Raw genomic sequence first — 18,735 nt, 5'->3', positions numbered from 1 at the left:
GCAGTCTCTGCCATTTGGGATTTTTATTATATATATTCTTGTGTACCTCATTTCTTTTCTCTTGCTGACCAAGATTCAGGATTATCAGGACCATTTCTGTTTCCATTTCTTAGTGTTTTATATCTTTTGGGGTCATTTCTATTTTTGCTCTGTCTTCTTGAACTCTTCCTACACTACTTGGGATCAGAGGTTGTTCCACATGCGTCTTGAAATGTCCTTTCCCTAATTTTTGTAGAAAGACCTCTGAAGCTTGTGGCCCATATACCTAATGGTAAATTGTGTGGGTAGAGCTTGTGTCATAGTACCTCTGATGGAGGGCAGTGTGTGATCCTGTGCCTAAGTACAAGTCAGCTTTGATACTCAGTAGCATCTACTTTGGCTTCTATTGGTTTGGGTATTGGCACTTGATCTAACATGACAAATATTTTTCTGGTTGATAAGTGATTGCCTATCAACTGCTTTGTGGTGGAAAAGGCATTTTTCCTAACATGCTTCCCTGAGCAGTTGTAGAGGGTTAGGGTAGCGTACACTGTTACTGTAGCTCAGCAGAATAGCAGAAACTTGTTGAGCTGCAGTAAACTGATCAGATTCTTTGGGTAACTGAGTATTAGTTATTGTTTGGGGTGGGAGGGGATTGCACAGGTCTTTCCTGTCTTTCTGTCTTTTTTTGTGCATCACGGAACATGATGTCTTCCCATCATCTTCCCATGTATGTACTATGACCAAAACTGTTGTGTTTAGAATATACTGGGTGTGTATTTCCTGTGAAATAGTAAAGTAGTTGTAAAAGATAACTAAATCACAATAACTGAGAGGCACAGGTAAAGTCAATTTCAACAGTTTCTTTAACAAAGTTACCAGTAACACTATACATAGCATGGACCAAGGAACTCTTCATGGCTCTTTTTATTACAGCTTTTGTCTACTCTTTTGGCAGTAAAACATTACAACAGAAGTAAGGCTTGAAACTGAGTGGAAATTTAAAAATAAAAAAAATTTAAAAAAAATAGAAACCAGTGTGACCATGCAAGTTGAATTTAATGATTTTGTGCTGCTTATTTTGGTGCCAAGTGATGTCATCTCATATCAGTACGAACATTTTCAAAAAGCATTGTGGTTTTTTTTTTCTCATAAAAGATATAGCAGAAATAAGTTTATAGAACTTTATAAAGCTCTTCTCTTTACCTTAAAAGATTGTGAAATTTTTTTGTTCATTTGGGTCCTGTTCCAATGATGACCTCAAATGAGATTTCAGAATACTTGAAATGGAGAAGGTTAATTATATATGAGATATTTTCATACAGAACCCCTAAACCACTTATCACAGGAGAAAAGCTTTTAGAGACTCTTAAAATGAGGTATCATGAGTTTTATTTTGTTTCTCTAAAGTCCTGGAAAGCCAATCAGTGTTTCATTGCATTGACTTCTGCAGACGTTTTGCCCATCTGCTTGCTAAAAAGGATGTCTGCAGCCCTGAGGTTAAGAAAGAGCTGCTCAAGAAGGTGAAAAGTGCCATTTCAGCTACTGCAGAGAGATTTTCTGGGTACATGCAGAATGTAAGTACCATATTGTCTCGAAACAATTATGTGTAATTTGTTCGGCCTTTGGACTGCACTGAACTTCTGTCAAGCTTCAACTCTATTTGACAGAGACTTGAGGTCCTGATTGAATGACAACGATTGCCTGCTGTTTGTTAGAGCAGAACTGCCTTAATATTGCTGAATGCAATGAACTAAAACATAATTTCCCAAGTCTCTGTGTGTTTGAGAGAAAGATACTGAATGAAGTTGTACAAAATCACTTAGAGTTTACTCCGTTTCTAGGATGCACATGAGTTCTTGAGCCAGTGTCTGGATCAGCTGAAGGAAGACATGGAAAAGTTAAACAAAACTTGGAAAAGTGAGCCAGTCCCTAATGAAGATAACTCACCTGGACGGGCTTCTGATGACCTCTCAGCCACCAAAGTTTATACGTGTCCAGTTATCAGTAACTTAGAGTTTGAGGTTCAGCATTCTATCATTTGCAAAATGTAAGTATGCTTGAGAGCTTTTCTCGTGCTTAGCTTAAAAGACTGGGAAGTGTTTCTATCTTACATGACTTCATCTGCAGGCTATGATTAGAACTATGTTTTTTTTCAAAGCTAGATATTTAGAAAATATTCTACGGTCTAGAAATGCTGTAAACTTCACACCATGCTGTCTGCTGCTACAGGCCTCCTTTAAACAGTTTCATACCATCTAGTTCGTCATTACATATCCAGTGGAAAGCCTCTGTGCTCTGCTTTTTGTGTACTGGTTTTATAAGAATAGAGAGAAACGGGGTTTCAGCCAAGTAATGGTTCCTCTGGGAAAAAAAAAAAAAAAGGGCGAGCCATGTTTATAATTTGTTCTTTCTAAGGGCTTCCAGGGAATGGCATTTTCTTCTGTCTCTCTAGGTTATTGCGGAAAAAGGTGTAAACCAGTATGTCTGGGCATTTGTTGCATATGAACCGTGCAGCAGATTCCCATACAGGATGCTTGCATTCCACAGAGTTTTGAACACAGCTATTTGGGAATATTACTCTGTGTGCACTGCATTAGTTCTCTAAAGTAAATGAAAGTAAATTGCATGCAAGTAATAATTATTGAAGGCAAATGATGGTAGGGTCTTCCCCACTCCCCCAAAAAAAAGCATAAGAAAACTGAGGGTTTTTGTTTTGTTTTGTTTTGTTTTTTTTAAGATGGAGTCTATTTTGTTTCTAAAAACAGTTTGAAAGTATTTCTAGGCTTTCCCTTCTTCTGCACTGGGCTGGGCTCACTTCTTTTTTCCTAAGAATGCTGAATGAAGAAGATGTGTTCAGCTACATAGCAGTCACTTTGACTTCCCCTATACCTGATCACTTGCCTCTCCAAAGCAGACTGTGGTTTTTTGCTCTCACCCTTACACAAGTGTTTCTTTCAACTTCTGAAGCATCAAAGTGAGATCTCAAAATTCAACTTTGTCATAAGCATCAGTTTCATTTTGATCAGTAAAAATAGGTTGACTAAGAGGCATATATTTACTGGGAAGTTACTTTAGCCTAAGAAGTGTAAGTTGTCATTAATTTCAAGTATAGTTTTCATCAGACTTACATAAGTGTCATTGTTTAACCCCAGCCAGCAACTAAGCACCATGCAGTGGGATGGGGGAGAAAATCGGGAAAAGAAATAAAACTCATGGGTTGAGATGAGAACGGTTTAATAGAACAGAAAAGAAGAAACTAATAATGATAACGATAACACTAATAAAATGACAATAGTGATAATAAAAGGATTGGAATATACAAGTGATGCACAATACAATTGCTCGCCACCTGCCGATTGATGCCCAGCTAGTCCCTGAGTGGCCATTCCCCCCCATCCCCACTCCCCCCAGTTCCTATACTAGGCATGAGGTCCCACGGTATGGAATACACCGTTGGCCAGTTTGGGTCGGCTGCCCTGGCTGTGTCCTGTGCCAACTTCTTGTGTTCCTCCAGCTTTCTCGCTGACTGGGCATGAGAAGCTGAAAAATCCTTGACTTTAGACTAAACATTACTTAGCAACAACTGAAAACATCAGTGTTATCAACATTCTTCTCATACTGAACTCAAAACATAGCACTATACCAGCTACTAGGAAGACAATTAACTCTATCCCAGCTGAAACCAGGACAATAAGCGTGTTTCTTTTTTAGGTGTGGTGAAACAGTCACTAAACGAGAACAGTTTAATGACCTCTCCATTGACCTTCCACGAAGAAAGAAATTGCTTCCTTCCCGATCGATCCAGGATTCCCTTGACCTCTTTTTTCGGGTACATAGTTGGGGGGGGAGGGGGGGAGTATTCACTGGAGAGTATGTGTAGGTTATGTACCATATGGAAATTTTGGTCGTATAGCCAATTATTAGTTTCTATGACCATGATTGCAGACATGAAATAATTAACTTTGCACTTTTTTGAGGTTTGTACATTAACAGCATACAGGAGTGTTTATTGTAAAATGCTGTGCAGAAGTTAACTGATCCTTTCAATACTACTGTGAAATAGGTAAACTTCCTCATTTTGTGGTGGATGAGTTGAGGCATAAACAAATACAAAGGAGAGAAGGGAAGATGTCAGACTGAGATACATCACTCAAGAATTGCTGCTTCCTCTCTTGGGCTAGGATGCTTTAACAGCTTAGGTACTGGCCTAAATTAGCATGGAGAAAAAAGGTCATGCAGATATAGTAATTAAAAAAATAGTTGTAATACGTGGATGCCCATCTTGTAAGTAGATCTTCAAGGTGAGGTTTCTGAAAGCTAAAAATGAGCCTTACATCTGTGAATTAGTGTTGTGTTTTGTCATATCTTGAGACAGACCTGTGTTTTTTCTCCATTTACAGATAGTGGTTTCAACAGATAGAATAATTGACATGCTTATTCCTCTAAAAGCTGGTGGAGGTCTTATACTTAGGATTTAAAAAATTGTTAAAATTGTAGTGGTGTCATTTGGCCTCACTTAAAGAAAAGGGCTGTAGAAATGTTTGATGGCTAAGTCATGTAATTTCAGCACAGTGATGCTTCCCTTTTTGCTGTTTGTTCAAAACTCTACTCTGGTGCAGCACATCCTTGACAAGTTTAGATGAGGATAGCTTTTCAGGACCAAAGTTGTAGTTTTGAACTAGAGAGAAAACTTCATGGCAAATTATCCTCCACCAAAGGTTATTAGGAAAAAAAAAAAGCCAGTGTATGGGAGAGAAAACTGTAAACCTTGCAAGATCGTCCCCCCTCTTTGGAAGCTAATTTGTCTCAACCGTGGCTAATTCACTGGTCTGCAATAGACTTGCAGGAAAAATTCTGCTTGTATTAGTGGATATGTTGCCAGATTGTAAGGTTAGGTCATGTCAAAGGTGACTATAATTTTAAGTGTAACTGCTGTTTCGAAGAGCTTCCGTGACAGCCAGAAGCAATGTGCTTTCTGTTGAGATCTGCTTGATGGGTCTTTTATTCCATTAGTCATGTTTCTGTTCTCCTAAACAGGCAGAGGAGATCGAGTATTCCTGTGAGAAGTGCAATGGAAAGTCTGCTGTTGTCACACACAAGTTCAACAGGCTTCCCAGGTAAATGTTGACATGTGTTCCTCTTTTTCATGGAAGCACACATCACAAAAGTGCAAGCAAAAGTCCCTTGAAGAGTAAAGCTGGGAAAATGGGTGGGACAGCATGTGCAGTGGTCAGCCTGTGAGAAAGATGCACATGCAGACAGTACTCTTCATGATGTTCGTCAGTTTGCCTCTAAAGAAGCTCTCTTGGGCACACTGCAAAACTTCTTTCTTCCTCCCTATTGCTACACAAGGAGAGCTGAGTTTTCCCCTTTGCCTTTTCTTGGGGTTTCTGGGATGTGAGGGAAGTGGAAACAGTAAATACATTCTGGAAGTTTAATATTTTGTGCTCAGCTGGCCTGATAGGCAGGACTGAGTTGGAGACATTAGTGCCAGAAGGTATATAGAGGGTTTTGCTTTGATCAGTTAATTCTTCCCATGTTGATATCTGTTTTCTGTCTTGGTAAGCATGGCACTTTGAGGAAGAAGGCAGACACTTTGAGTGTTAATGGCACGCTCAGTAGTTTCTGACCTCGTGGTTGGGTTTAGTTCATTATTTAGAATGGAGGTGCTTGGAGGTAGGGATCATTTTCTCCTGTTAAAATTGAGTCTGTTGGATGGACTTTATCTGGCCTATGTCCTTGTCCCAAGTATACTCATACTGAACCCAGTAACTTGGTAGTTAGCTTGCATTTTGCTTAATTAGTCTATTTATGCTAGCACTGCAAAACCCTTGTCAAAGTTTTTGAATATTAGCACAACGTGAATGATGATACAGCTGCATAATCTAAATAGACAGTACAAAGTGCAGCATAAGGGAGAAGATTCAGTGTAAGGAGGCCTTTTCAGGCTCTTATACTGTTGTGATCAAAAGCTCTCGCAAACAGGAAGTGTTGTGAGATAAACCAAGTACACATCTTGCGCTGGGCACCGTTCTTCCTCAGTTTTGGGCAGCTGTGTGATCCCTCCATCACAGTCTTGAATGAATATCTGGGAGTAATATACTAGCATTCTGGCCTATAATGATTAATATTTTGTTTGCTTCCTACCTCTCACTGTGTAGCAGAAATAATGAGTTTGGTAAGAGCTGCTTCCTTCTTGACTGAAGAGCAAGGTGATGCAGATCAAAGTAGCAAGCCTCTTGAGCTGGCAGAGTCTGCACTCTGCACCTTGCACAAAGTTGAGTGATGGACAGGAGAGTAATTACCTGTCTTTTGCCATATAAAAGGTGGATAGTGTTCCCCTTCCACCCCAAAGTAGTAATCCGTTTTTGAGTTGGGTGAATGCATTTTGTAAACAGGGCTACCTGGATTTTGAATAGGTTTTCTGACTTCTGTCTTGAGATTAATATTTGTCCTTCTCTCATATCTCTCAGGGTCCTGATTCTTCATCTGAAACGATACAGCTTCAATGTAGCATTGTCTCTCAATCATAAAGTTGGGCAGCAGGTTGTTATTCCAAGATACTTAACCCTGCTTTCACACTGTACAGAAAGCACTAGGCTGCCACTGACGCTGGGATGGAGTGTCCATTCTGCAGTGTAAGTGTACAACTTGTGATTGATCCATGCAGTGTTAAGCACATATGCCACAAGGTAGGCAGTTGTCAGATCTCCTCCAGAAGATGTCTGGGCAAGGAAACATTAAAATTACACAGCTTCAGATGTGTACTGCTGCTTTGTAATGATGCCATCATGAGAACATGTATGGAAAGGAAGCATGACAGCAGCAGTAGGAAGAGTTGGTGAGGCATTATCTAGGGAATATTTGGTAAGATTATATTCTTCACTGTTCTTGTAAGTAACTTTCTATCCTTAAGAGAGCTTCTGTCAGGAATTTCTAAAATTTATGCCTCTCAGTCCAAAATAACCTAGATTACCTTTCCCTTCACAGCACACTTAACTCTGCTTAGGACACGTAACATCCTACCTTTTTCTGCTAATTTCCACTTGCACCTCCTGTGCTATCATTCATTTTTCATTGTCTTTCCTGTGCCACTGTAGTATCTGAGCACTTCACATGCTGAAAATAGTCTCTCCTTTTCCCTGTGACAGTTATTTCTGTACAGCTGCTTGTCCTGAGACACAGAGATTAAACGTGCCATTTGTCACATAGGAAGTTTGTGGCAGAATAGGGAACAAGAAACCCTCAGGTCTCTTGTGGTCCCTGCCTAGTGACATAACCACGGTAGCCGTAGTGAGTTAGGACACATCTGGTGTATACGTTCATCAGTGTGGCATGTGTTCTTGTGCTGAAGGTTTAGTGGCGTTTGAGATTTACATGGGTGTTTCCCAAGAGTTTGCTTTAACAACAGAAATCTTAAATACAACAAACAGCTTAAGCTAACCAGAGCAGAAATACTAAAAAATATGTTTGAGATAGCTTTCCAATGGCTTTTTATGTTTGAAATAGCTTTCCAATGGCTTTTTTTTAGTCATTGAAAGCATTCTGATTGACCAGAGAGTGGAAGGGTAACTTAAGCTGGAGAGAAGCAGTCCTGGTTTGAGGGGGAAGGTTAGAAAAGATTTCTGCATTGGCAGCCATCTGGTGGACAGATGTGTAGTGATAGTGATGGACTTTGAGGAGCCCATGAAAGGATTAAGTGGAGCAGGAAGTTTGTTTAGAAGATTCTAGGTAAAGGAGGAGAAAGGGAGACGTGGGACATGCCAGAAAACCGGCTGATCCAGACAGCAGCAGGAGACTGTGGTTTGGGAGCAGGAACTCAAGTGTTGGTGAGAATAAAAAATAAAGGAATGAGTTGTCTTGACATGGGAGCCTAAAGCCTTTAATTTGTGAGCTTGCCCCTAAGGGTGCATCACTAAGAAGTGAATCAAGTTTAAAGGATTATATATGGTTTTGAACAACTGTTGTATATTTATAGCGTGATGGAGTTACTACTCTACATCTAAACAATTAGCAAGTACATAATGGTATTCTGCTTGTTTCTTTGGTCACGGATTTGCATGCATAGCAGACAAGTAAACACTTATTTTTTTAAAGACTGTAACTGCTGCAATAAATACTTTGCTTTTTTAATAGTTCCCGTCCATTGAAAGCCTCCCAAATGGTGAATTCCTGTACTATAAGCACTTCCACACCTTGTAGGTGAGTTATAGCTCTGAAATGCCCGTGGCCTGGGGTTTCATGGGATAATTTTTGAGGCATTTTAAAATTTTCTAATTCTTCCTCTTTAATCTTTCCACTTTTTCTATTTGTTTTCTTTTCTTTCTATTTTTCTATTTTTCTATTGTAGTAAATTATTTCAGCTACTGTCTTTTTTTCATATCTGAGTTTTATTGGTTGTATATGCTAGCTGAAATTAATATCAATGGTACGATTTGCCTAGTTGACGTGATCACCTTAGCATTTCTTTTGAGAGCCTTTGGAGACTTGTAAGTAAGCAAAGATTATTTTGTTTCAAACAGAAGGCAGGGTATCAGAATGAGAACTGCATTTAGTTTGTACAGATGATTTCTCAATGCCAGATATCTTAAACAAGCTTACATTTGTAGTTGCAAGCCACATATAGAAGAAACAAAATGGTTTCTAATTCTGTAGTCTAGCTCTTTTCTCTATTCTGGTTCTATGGAGTCCCAACGTGTGTTCTGGGAACAGGTGGTTTTATTTGCAAAGATGAGAGAGCATTGTTTTTATGGGCTGTTTCGAAAGGCCAGTTTTTGTTACAGTGAAAAATGTGATATCACACTGGATAGTTTTGCATTGTGGAATCCTTAAAGACCAGATTTCTTAATTGAGCAGAAATCACAACTCCCCCAGGCTCCCTTGTCTTCTGTTCTAAAGAAGCAAGAGTTTATCTTGATGAAAGAGCAAACAGGAAAACTGGAAAACTTGTGCAGATTTGTGCTTTTTATATCCTAGTAATGATGTTGGAAGTCCTGTGTCCAGCTTAGTTAACTTCAGAAGTCAAATGGTTTGTGCCGAGTTCTACATGTTACTGTGGACTCGACTCAAATGAGTACTGTCTAAGATTGCTAGGTAATAAAGTACAGAATCCTTGGCCTTAGAAGCAAGAGCCAGACACTGAGTAACTTTTAACGTTGTAAGCTGCTATTGCAGGCTTGAAGTAGGTATGTCAGTTAACCTAGTAAAATACACCTTTTCTGAAAACCCTGCCTGCTATGTTAATAAATTGTCATTGTCAATTGTTGCAGTTTGTTCCCCAGATTTTACTGCCCCACAATATGAAAGTTGGGTGTGACATTTCTTTAACAGTTACTTTGAAACAGATTTGTACAATGCTACAATGCTATGAAGTTTTATAGCCATGTTTTTAATTTACAGAAAATACACTTTCAAGTCAAAGAGCTCTGCAGCACTCTATGTAGATTCTGACAGTGATGATGAGCCATTGAAACGCTCTGTTGCCCATAGCCAAAGGTTGTGTAACGTGCAGACTAGAGATCAGCAGCAACTGCAAGAAGAGCCGGAAAAGGTAAGGAAAAAACCTGCAAACTTTCATATACGGAGATCCTATATGTGCTCGTGTCTGGCCTGTGCTTTTCTTACCATAGACTGTGAGTAAAACTGATGTAAGATAAGTTTTTTCTCCTAATTAGCACTGCAATGCTGGAAGGGAGTGCTTTGCTAATTGACCTCTCTGTATAGTTGTCTTGGGTTCCCACTGTGAACAGAGGTAATTGCATTGCAACTCCACTTCAGTTTTCAGGTTATGTATACCAGCTGCTTAGCAGTTTTGTCAGTCCTTTGGGTGACTTTCACTAATAATGTTCCCAAGCTGAAATATAATGGGCTGTCAATAATAAAATTATGCAGTAAAGACCTTGATTAAATTAGATCCAGTACAAGTTGATCTAGGCAAAATATTCAGTTGAGAGAACTTCTTGCACATCCAATCTGTGTCCCCTTTTGAGTGTGGCTTTTTAAATGCTTTTAGAAACTGAAGCTATCAGTCTTTGGAGGTGAACACATAGAAGTGTGTAGAGATCAAGTTCATTGGTGTAAAGGCACAGTTAACTTCAAATTGCCTTCAAGCTCTTCATTGTGACTAGTATTAATGTTGCCAAGATATTTTTTGCCTCTATCAGGGCAGTGTATTAGCAAGTAGATGAGTTGTGTGGGAAGGAATGATGACCCAGAAGGGAAAACAAGAAGCTTAGAGGATTATATTGCAGTACTACTTTCTTCTATTAAGTGTTGCAGGCCTAGTGCTTAGGACAAGTGTCCTGCATCTCTGCTTCTCTAAAGTTTTTGACAATGTTCATGGGGTTATTTTAATCAAGCAGGGACTTGTGGTCTTGATTATGGACAGGAGTAAAGCTGGCTGAACAGCAATAGGTAACACGAGGAAGATACCTACAGTTTCTGATCTGATGGGAAGATCAAACCAAGGGAGGAACCTGATCCACACAGTATTTAATAAATGATAAAATAGATAATGAGTATTAAATTCTCAGAAGACCCAGAGCTGGAAAGGGCTGCCAGTGTGATGAAGCTCAGAACTACAGTTAAGAATGATCTTGACAAATCTGAGAAATTGCATAAAAATAGGAGGGGTTGCTCGGTAGGAACAGGCTGAAGGTGCTAATCTTAGCAGGACTAATCGCCTGTAAATGCAGGATGGGAACAGCTGGGAAAGCAGTGGGCCTTCAGAAAGGGCGTGAAAGGTGACAGCTGGTCACGAGGTCAGGCTGGTTGAAAACAGAAGTGTATAGACAGAGGCATAGCCTGCAGGTTGTGTGAAGTAACCCTCCTTTTTTCCTCAACATTGAGCTCTAGCTGGAGTTCTGTATCCAGCTTTGGGCTCCGAACTGAAAAGAGTTATACATTAATTGGAGAGGGGCCAGAGGAGAGGAACTTGAATGGTCAGAGGTTTAGAAAGGAAGATTTTTGCGGAAAGAGCAGGCGAGTGAACTTGGGGGTTTTTAGTTTTAGTTTAAGGAGAAATATAAGCAGAGCTTGTGTCTTCAAGGAAGGGAAAGAAATCAATAGAAACACCTGAGTTGTTTTCCATGCCTGTGGTGGGTAGAACAAGAAGTAATAGACCAAATTGCAGACAGTGATTTTTTTAGGTGACATGTTAGGGAAAAATTCCTGATGCTCAGGATGTATAGGGATGGAATGGATTGTTTTGGGAGAAAGCAGAAAACCCTTTGCTGAAGGTCTCAGGAACAGGGTAGGCAACTACTGTCCTGCATGGCACATCTATATCTGGCTGCGGGTGGGGGAAGGAAACTAGCTTGTCTTTGAAGTCCCTCTTATGTATAGAAAAAGTATTCCAGACTGTCCTAAATTATTCTTCCTTGAGTTTTATTCGTGAAGAAGTGTAGGTAGTCTCTATCACACAAGCCCTGTGAGTGCAGAAATTGTGGGAATAAAGCCTATTAATTTGAATAGCAAATTAATTATAGGCTTTCCAGCCTGTTGTGGGAAAGAAACAGTGGTGATGATGGTTCCACATAAGTGACTTTATTCTTTGTGGCTGTGCACGATGGCCACTCCTCAACCACCAGCCTGACCAGCCATCTGTGATCATTAACAAGATCAGCTGCCCTTCTCAGTGTTGTCCTGGGAGGACCTGATCCTGGTCCTTGGAAGTGGCATTACTGCTGCTGCACCATTTCCCTTGGTATGCTTCTCGTAGCAGCTGTGGATGTGATTGCATTAGGGGCTTGGTAGTCACTTTGTATGGCCTGTATATCCTCTGTGGGGCACTGCTTGCAAAACAGTCCTGCCATATGGGAGAACAGCTGGAACAGTGGGGGTATACAACATTGGGTTGGCAGGGCAAATAGCAGTTATCCAGCTAAAGTGGGCAGAACTGCAATTTCTGTGATTTCTGCCTCTGCAGATGAAGTAGTATTTGAAGTACTTTTTAAAAATACTTATTTAAAGCAGCCTGTATTAGAGCCTAAGCTACTTTAAAATCTATGCAAATAATTTCTAATAGAAAAGTTGTATTCAGATAATGCACAGATGCTGCCAAGTCTTTAAAGTCCAGCCACTGAATTAGTGGTAGTTGTTGGCAAAGTGCCTGGCACTAGGGTTTGCTGAAGAGCTAAACCAGTTTTGACATTAGTAGCCTACAGGTGTAGAGAGAGAAATCAGAAAGCTTAAAAAGCAGGTACTCTGCTTTCCTTATTCAGTGCATGAATAGATGTGAGGAGAGAGGTTTAAATTTGTCAGTTCTAATTCTTGGAGGGCATGATGTCTAGAGCAAGCAATTTAGTTGGCTAATTCATTTGCTAATCTTGTTTGATAAGCCAGTTTTAATACAAAATGTTTGCCGTATAAAACTAGCCTTGCTCATCAAAAGGTTGCTGTATTTAAGTAAAAAGCAGCAGTAAAAATGTATTTTTCATCATTTTAATGAAGTTCTGAAATCTATCCAAATGCAGTTTGGAATAAGACCTGAGTAAGTACGTTCTGATAGAAACTATTTTTCCCCATTTTTAACATAATACAGGGGGAAAAAAATCTAAGCAGTGTAATTGTGTAAATATGTGTACATGGAGGTTAACCTCCTGGTTAACAGTTGATATCAAAATGATTGAAATTATTATATTAGTTGCAAGTCAGTATGGAGTAGGAGTTGATGAGTGTCAGTTTTAGGAAAATAGCTAAAAAAGGAAAAATTCAGCTTACGAGTAAAGTGGTTTTCCTTTCTTCCAATTTAAAGTCATTCTGTTCTGCTTAGGAAAGAATAATTCCCCCCTTTCCCTGGTTAACTGTTTTCTTACTAGGTTTGCAGAGTCCTCCCCCCTGCCCCCCGCAAGATTTCATATGGCAAGTCTGCAGCACCAAACCTAATTTTAATTGCTCTTCATACCAGCCTGATTTCAGTTCCTATTCTTCCATCCCTGTGTTCAAGTTCAATTACTCTCATGTTGCTGCTTCAGCCTTTGTTAACAAACTTGCAATTTCACTACTTGTGCCTCAGCACTGACTTGCCAGAGGCTTGAGGATTCATCAGAATCTAAAGGTGGAACACGTGTTGAAGGAAAGGAAGGAAAAGGGAAGAGTTATTTTGTGTATGTTAATCCACAGGGCCTGTAAAAACTGGTTGTAGTTTATATTTAAATATTATTCCTTGGAGTGAATGTAGCTATGAAGGTTGTCTCTCCATGGAGTCTTACATAACTATCTGTTTAATGTTGACAGAGCCAAGCTCCCACTCCCTGGGTTAATAAAATAATAATTAAAAAAAAATCTCCACGGAAATGTAAAGCTGATGTTATATACCTGTTTATTCAAGCACTTAATCATAAGTCCATTCATCTGTAGGGTTCAAAAAGAAGTAAAATGGAGGGTGATAAACCTGAGCTGGGAAATGCTGGTTTTGATGGGATGAGTGAAGATGAGCTGCTAGCAGCTGTCTTAGAGATTAGCAAAAGGGAAGCTTCTCTGTCTCTGAGCCATGATGAAGATAAGCCCACAAGCAGCCCAGACACTGGTTTTGGAGACGACGAAATTCAGGAATTGCCAGAAAACCTGGAATCTATGGAGATGGAGAAACCCAAAGCAGCATTAGACTCAGGTAAGGCAAAGTTACCATCTTAATTGGACTATAGCAAGCTAAAGCAGGTTACTGATAGTAGCAGGGTAGTAATGTATGGTGGCAGAATCTGGATGCAAGTCCACTGCTGAAACTGCTTGACTTCCTCAGAGTTTTACAGTTTCCCTGTGTATAAAGTGTTAATTCATTGAACTGTGAAAATGTATTTTCTTGTATGTCTGTCACCTTTCTGATAAAGGTAAGGTCATCTTCAGAGTTAATTTCCATTTTTTTTCTCTCACGATTAACACATGCTTCCACTGGTTCCTGTACCAGACAATTCAATTTACTAAGATTTGGCAGTGTCTGGAACTTAATCTTCCGTAATCAGAAAGTATTTTCATTTCTGTAGCTGTGGCAGCCTGGGCAGCATGGTAGCAGTGTTCACATTGCTGATGTGCAAGAGTGATGTCTTGGGTGCCTAAGACTAGAATGCTTTCCTAAATGGAGTTATTTTATCACTAGTTACTAATAAATTTAACACTATCTCTGTAATTTTTTTCTAATACTTTTTAATGTGAGAGTAGACCCTTGAGCATCAGAGACTCAGCATGTGAATTATGGCCTCTGACCCAGAAACACAGTTGTGTACAAGAAGGAGCCTGTTTGATCTCAGTGTGGAGAAATTGAGTGTCTTCCTTTAGCTGGCTGAAGGAAAGTGTTTATCGTTTGTTGTGTGCTATATGCTTTCAGTCAGATTTTTAATTCCACTAGCCTGGAAAAACAGGCCAACAATATGCCTGCCTTGTCCTCTGAGAGCCAGGAAGTTAAATATTAACAACAAAAAACCTCACTCTATTATCAAAAATCACACTTGTTTCAATGGACAACTCTTGAGAGCTTTCATGTTGGAAGGCAGTGGATAAGAAAACTAAGTCTGTGGTCAGCCTTGTTTGTGCCCTACTAATGTTGTTTATGGTTGTGTGAAAGAGAGTTGTGAGTGTGTGGCCATGTAAATATCTCTCTCTCTCCAGGTTTTATTTGGAAAGTATAATGTAATTATTTGAAGGCTCTCTTGTGACACTTAAACAAAAAGTATGTGTTTAATAAAGGTTTCTGTATTTTTTCATTAAGAATGCAGTTAACACTCAACATTGCATTCAGCTTTCTGTATTTGACTGTGTATGACCAAAACCCACAAGTATTTCTCAAAGCATTGGCATTCAGATGAGGTATGTGTGTATGTTAAGTTACCAGTTACGGCAGCTGAATGTAACATGCCATGAGTCACAATCCCATGTTCTATTTAAAGGAAACTTAATTGCAAACGATGCTTAGCTATATCAGACAAGATGATTCTAAATATGACTGATTTAACTTGGTCCATTTCTTGTTACCGCTAGTAATTTTTTTTGTAAACACTGAATAATTTGTGGTGCTTTCAAAAAAGGCTAATTTAGATATGACAGAAGATGTCTTTTCTGCTACATGAATCTCAAGCATGAGTCAAGTGAGTATTTCTTCTTACATTGGAAGTTTTCAAAGGTCATGTAATAAATTCTGTTTTGTTTTTCATCTTAAGAGGATTAGACTGATGGATTATAGTTTTGGTTCTGGTGGTCTTGTGTTTAAGAGGTCACAGATACTGAGAGTGCCTTGTATAATCCTTGCTAATAACTAATGAGCAGATGTTGAAGTCTGCATAGGGCAAAACTATGAAGTTTCACGTGTTGTTGCATGATAGCTGTTGGAGCAGGTTCTGATTCTTTCTCAGCTGCAAGCAAATGGGAGAATCAAAGTGTCCTGCAACTGCAGGAGGTGTATGCAGTGGTTGAATGAATGTTCATTCCAGAAGTTTTATAAAATACTTCTGCCATAGCGTTCACTTTCAAGGTGAACTGAAAAGTTATAACCTTCTTGCACTTGTAAAGCTGTAGATAGTGTTCACAGGATTGAGGCTCTTACCTGATGCAAAAAGTTGACAGATTTAAACAGTGCTTGAGATTTATGCTTCCTTGTGTCTTACATATGATTTGGCTTTAATTGTGGTTTCATCTTTAGTACTCCAAGGTACAATATGCAATGCAAATTTTTATAATCCATGGTTCCTTCTAGACAAATTCAAGTGTCAGATTCATGACTGCAGAAACCTAGTGGGGTGTGACATCTTACTTTAACTAAAGTTGCTGTTTCTGACTGAACATAAAAGGCTAAGAAGAGAACAGGTTCAGGGATTAATCACATGGTTCATCCTACACCTGTTAAAATAAGCGTAAGACTGTTTTGGAGCTTTTTCCATTTGACTTGTGTGCGGTTTTTATGGCTGGTGAGCTCTCCCTGTCAGTAGATGTCACTGTGCTGCAAGGATTTAAAGAGGATTTAGCTGGTAACAGAAGACCCAGGAAAGCATAACTGTACTTTCTGATTCCTCAGGTCCTGCCAATTTCACTGAGATAACTAAAGATTTTGATGAGAATAAGGAAAACAAAACTCCGGAAGGCTCCCAGGGGGAGGTTGACTGGCTGCAGCAGTACGATATGGAGAGAGAGAGGGAAGAACAAGAACTTCAGCAGGCACTGGCTCAAAGCCTTCAAGAGCAAGTAAGAAATAAAGTTTGCTTCCTTGGGTTATCTTCCCCAGCACTGGAAACCTGATAGCTAAAGGAAAAGCTTGTGTTCAGGCAGTAATTGCAAAGGGATTCTGCTGCTTTTTTGAGAGAATCAGATGAAAAAAGATTTGGGTTTCTTTTAGCTCCAGTGTCAGTAGAGTGACAGCTCTGGATACATCTGGGCACGTTTTGTAAGTGCTTTGGAAACCATATATCACATCACAGACCTGCAGATTTCTCAAAGCTTTCCCTGCACATTTATACACTGGCTTGTAACATGATATGAAAACGATGATAAACTGAACTAAACTCTTACTCTCTGTCACCAAGATCCAAGCCCACCTTTAGCTTCCCTGGCAGTTGCTGCTTGAAGCATGCCATGTCAAGACTCAAAGTGAAAGAGGCAGGTTTCAAAGCAAACACTAAGAACGGCCATGCCAGGTCAGGTTAAAGATCTGTCTATCCCAGTGCCTTGTTTCTGGTACTAGCAAGTAGGGGATGCTTAGTGAAGAACGTAGGAACTGAGCATTTATGTGATCCTTCCCTGTTAGTAAATTGGAAAAAGGATCCCAAATAATTTAGTCTAAAACAAGTCCTTTAAATTAGACTTGGAAAGAATTAGGATCTCGGGTTATGTGCTAACCATCTGTATTCCACTTGAATTTCAAGACCTGTAAACTGATTTCCACAAGTTTAACCGAGCTGCCAAGAGTGAAGCAAGTACTTAGCCAGGTCTTTCTTTAAATAGGTGCCCTTGTCTGCTCTCTATTAATACTAAAGCTGTCATGGTTTTCCTTATGAGATCTGATGTTTCCATGGCTCTTGGATTTTTCTCTCCCATTACTCATTATGAGATGCTGGTTGGTATGTTCCATGCCAGATGTAGCTTTGATTCAGCGATGTTGAGTAGTTTAACAAAGATTCCCAAATGCTTTAGAAATAGTGAGATAAAAGGCCTCATGCTAATAATGTAAAACTGCTCTTTGAGCATTGTTCTGCTACAGTTCTGAAGTGAAAATCTGCTATTCTAATGATTCAAGCATGGAAATGTGGTAGCTGTGGTTATCTTGATTTGAAATACATAGTTAGGGTTCTGCGTTCAGGTGCACTGAAAGCATTCAAACCCTGAATTAAGAAGCCAGCTCATTAAATATTATTGACTGGCTTGCTGTAGCTCTGGGCTTTCAAGAGTGGTGGGAGGAACAGGGGCATGATATTATTCAAAGATTAGAAGGGTTTGTTGACTTGAGGTTTCTTTGCTACTTGCTCATTGCAATATTTTTAGTACCTGGTTCTTTAGTGGTGTCTCTTTTTGCATCCTGCCTTTGTGAGTTACACCTGTGACATAGAACCACTGGCTCTACTTTCAAATGGCTTAAAAATAATAAAATCTGTCAGGATTTAACGACTCTGTCCTCAGCTGGCTTTGAGCAGAAGTAAGTCTAAATTTTGTCGAAGTGTCAGGAGCTTTGTGTGTAAGTGACAGCTTTCCTTAGCGAAGGTTGCAAATTCATTCAGATGCTTTTCAAATTAATGATCCAGAGAAAGCGTTCGGTGTTACTAGAGACTCGCTCTGCTGCATACCAAACTTCAGGAGCTTTGACGAGTCTTAATGAAGGTTTGTCCCAGGTTCTGTTTCACGGGAACATTGGACTCTTGCTGGTTGCAAACATTCCTTCACACAGAACCTTTAATTTACAATGTCAGGTTTGTTGTAGAAACCAGAGCAGCACAGTTTCAATGGAAAAAGAGCACCACAAGAATTTTAAACAGTAAAGTGTCTCAATGAGCTAAGTTTTGTTCTCTTCCCATTAGGAGGCACGAGAACAAAAAGAGGATGATGACCTTAAACGAGCCACGGAATTAAGTCTACAAGGTGAAACTTATTTAACTTCTTCCAGGATGTTGTTTTTGAGAGAAAATAGATCTGTATGTGTGAGTGCAGCTCCTGAGTGTCTGTAAGACAGCTGGCATTTCATGTTCTTTTGGTGTGTGCTTTGTTGTGTTTGGCTTTGCTCAGGTCAGCTTTTCTTGCTCTTGGTTGTGAAGGCAAATGCCAGGAAAAACTTAATATGAAAAATTACTTATTTCAGTCTCTTGAATTTTTAATTAGATATAGATATATAGACAGATATATGTAATATATGATATTAAATATATATAATATATATTTAATGTATAATATTAATTTAGAGAGAGAAAAATGGACTTTGAAATTTTGCATTCCCAGCAGAAGCCAGCACGCTAATTGCCCTAGTCAGAGCATAAGGATTATTTCTTACTTGCATTGATATTTTAGTGCTGATTAATGAATGCACTGGCCTTGCCCAGGAGAATGAGTAAGTGTTGTATCTGTTTGATAGAGGACAGGAGGGAGACAGACCTCACTGCAAGGTATAGCTGTTGGCAGTGAAAAAAGAAACCCAAAATACACTTATCTGTCTTCTCCAAATCCAGACAGTGTGGTGAGCCTCAGGCACTGTTTAACATTTGTGTGAGGCTGGCATGTGAGTGATTTCATGCAATCTGGCAGAGCAAAGCATAACCAAGAGAAAATTCCTGCTCCAAAGAGGGA

At 39.5% G+C, this 18,735-nt stretch overlaps 1 protein-coding gene across 4 annotated transcripts in view; it reads left to right on the top strand.

Annotated features, from left to right (window-relative positions):
* USP37 (ubiquitin specific peptidase 37) overlaps positions 1–18,735 on the top strand; it is a 39,444-nt gene that overhangs the window by 12,797 nt on the left and 7,912 nt on the right. For 3 of the 4 annotated variants that reach the window (XM_069781125.1, XM_069781127.1, XM_069781126.1), the window contains exons 11-20: positions 1,433–1,556; positions 1,824–2,029; positions 3,694–3,811; positions 5,020–5,099; positions 6,456–6,620; positions 8,119–8,184; positions 9,382–9,532; positions 13,342–13,594; positions 15,986–16,152; positions 17,976–18,036. In XM_069781125.1, coding sequence (XP_069637226.1) covers positions 1,433–1,556; positions 1,824–2,029; positions 3,694–3,811; positions 5,020–5,099; positions 6,456–6,620; positions 8,119–8,184; positions 9,382–9,532; positions 13,342–13,594; positions 15,986–16,152; positions 17,976–18,036 — 1,391 coding nt within the window. The remainder of the gene's footprint in view (positions 1–1,432; positions 1,557–1,823; positions 2,030–3,693; positions 3,812–5,019; positions 5,100–6,455; positions 6,621–8,118; positions 8,185–9,381; positions 9,533–13,341; positions 13,595–15,985; positions 16,153–17,975; positions 18,037–18,735) is intronic. The other variant, XM_009923158.2, reaches the window with a different exon arrangement.

Source organism: Haliaeetus albicilla, chromosome 4, assembly GCF_947461875.1.
Source record: "Haliaeetus albicilla chromosome 4, bHalAlb1.1, whole genome shotgun sequence".
NCBI lineage: Eukaryota > Metazoa > Chordata > Aves > Accipitriformes > Accipitridae > Haliaeetus > Haliaeetus albicilla.
This window is presented reverse-complemented; position numbering and strand designations above follow the sequence as displayed.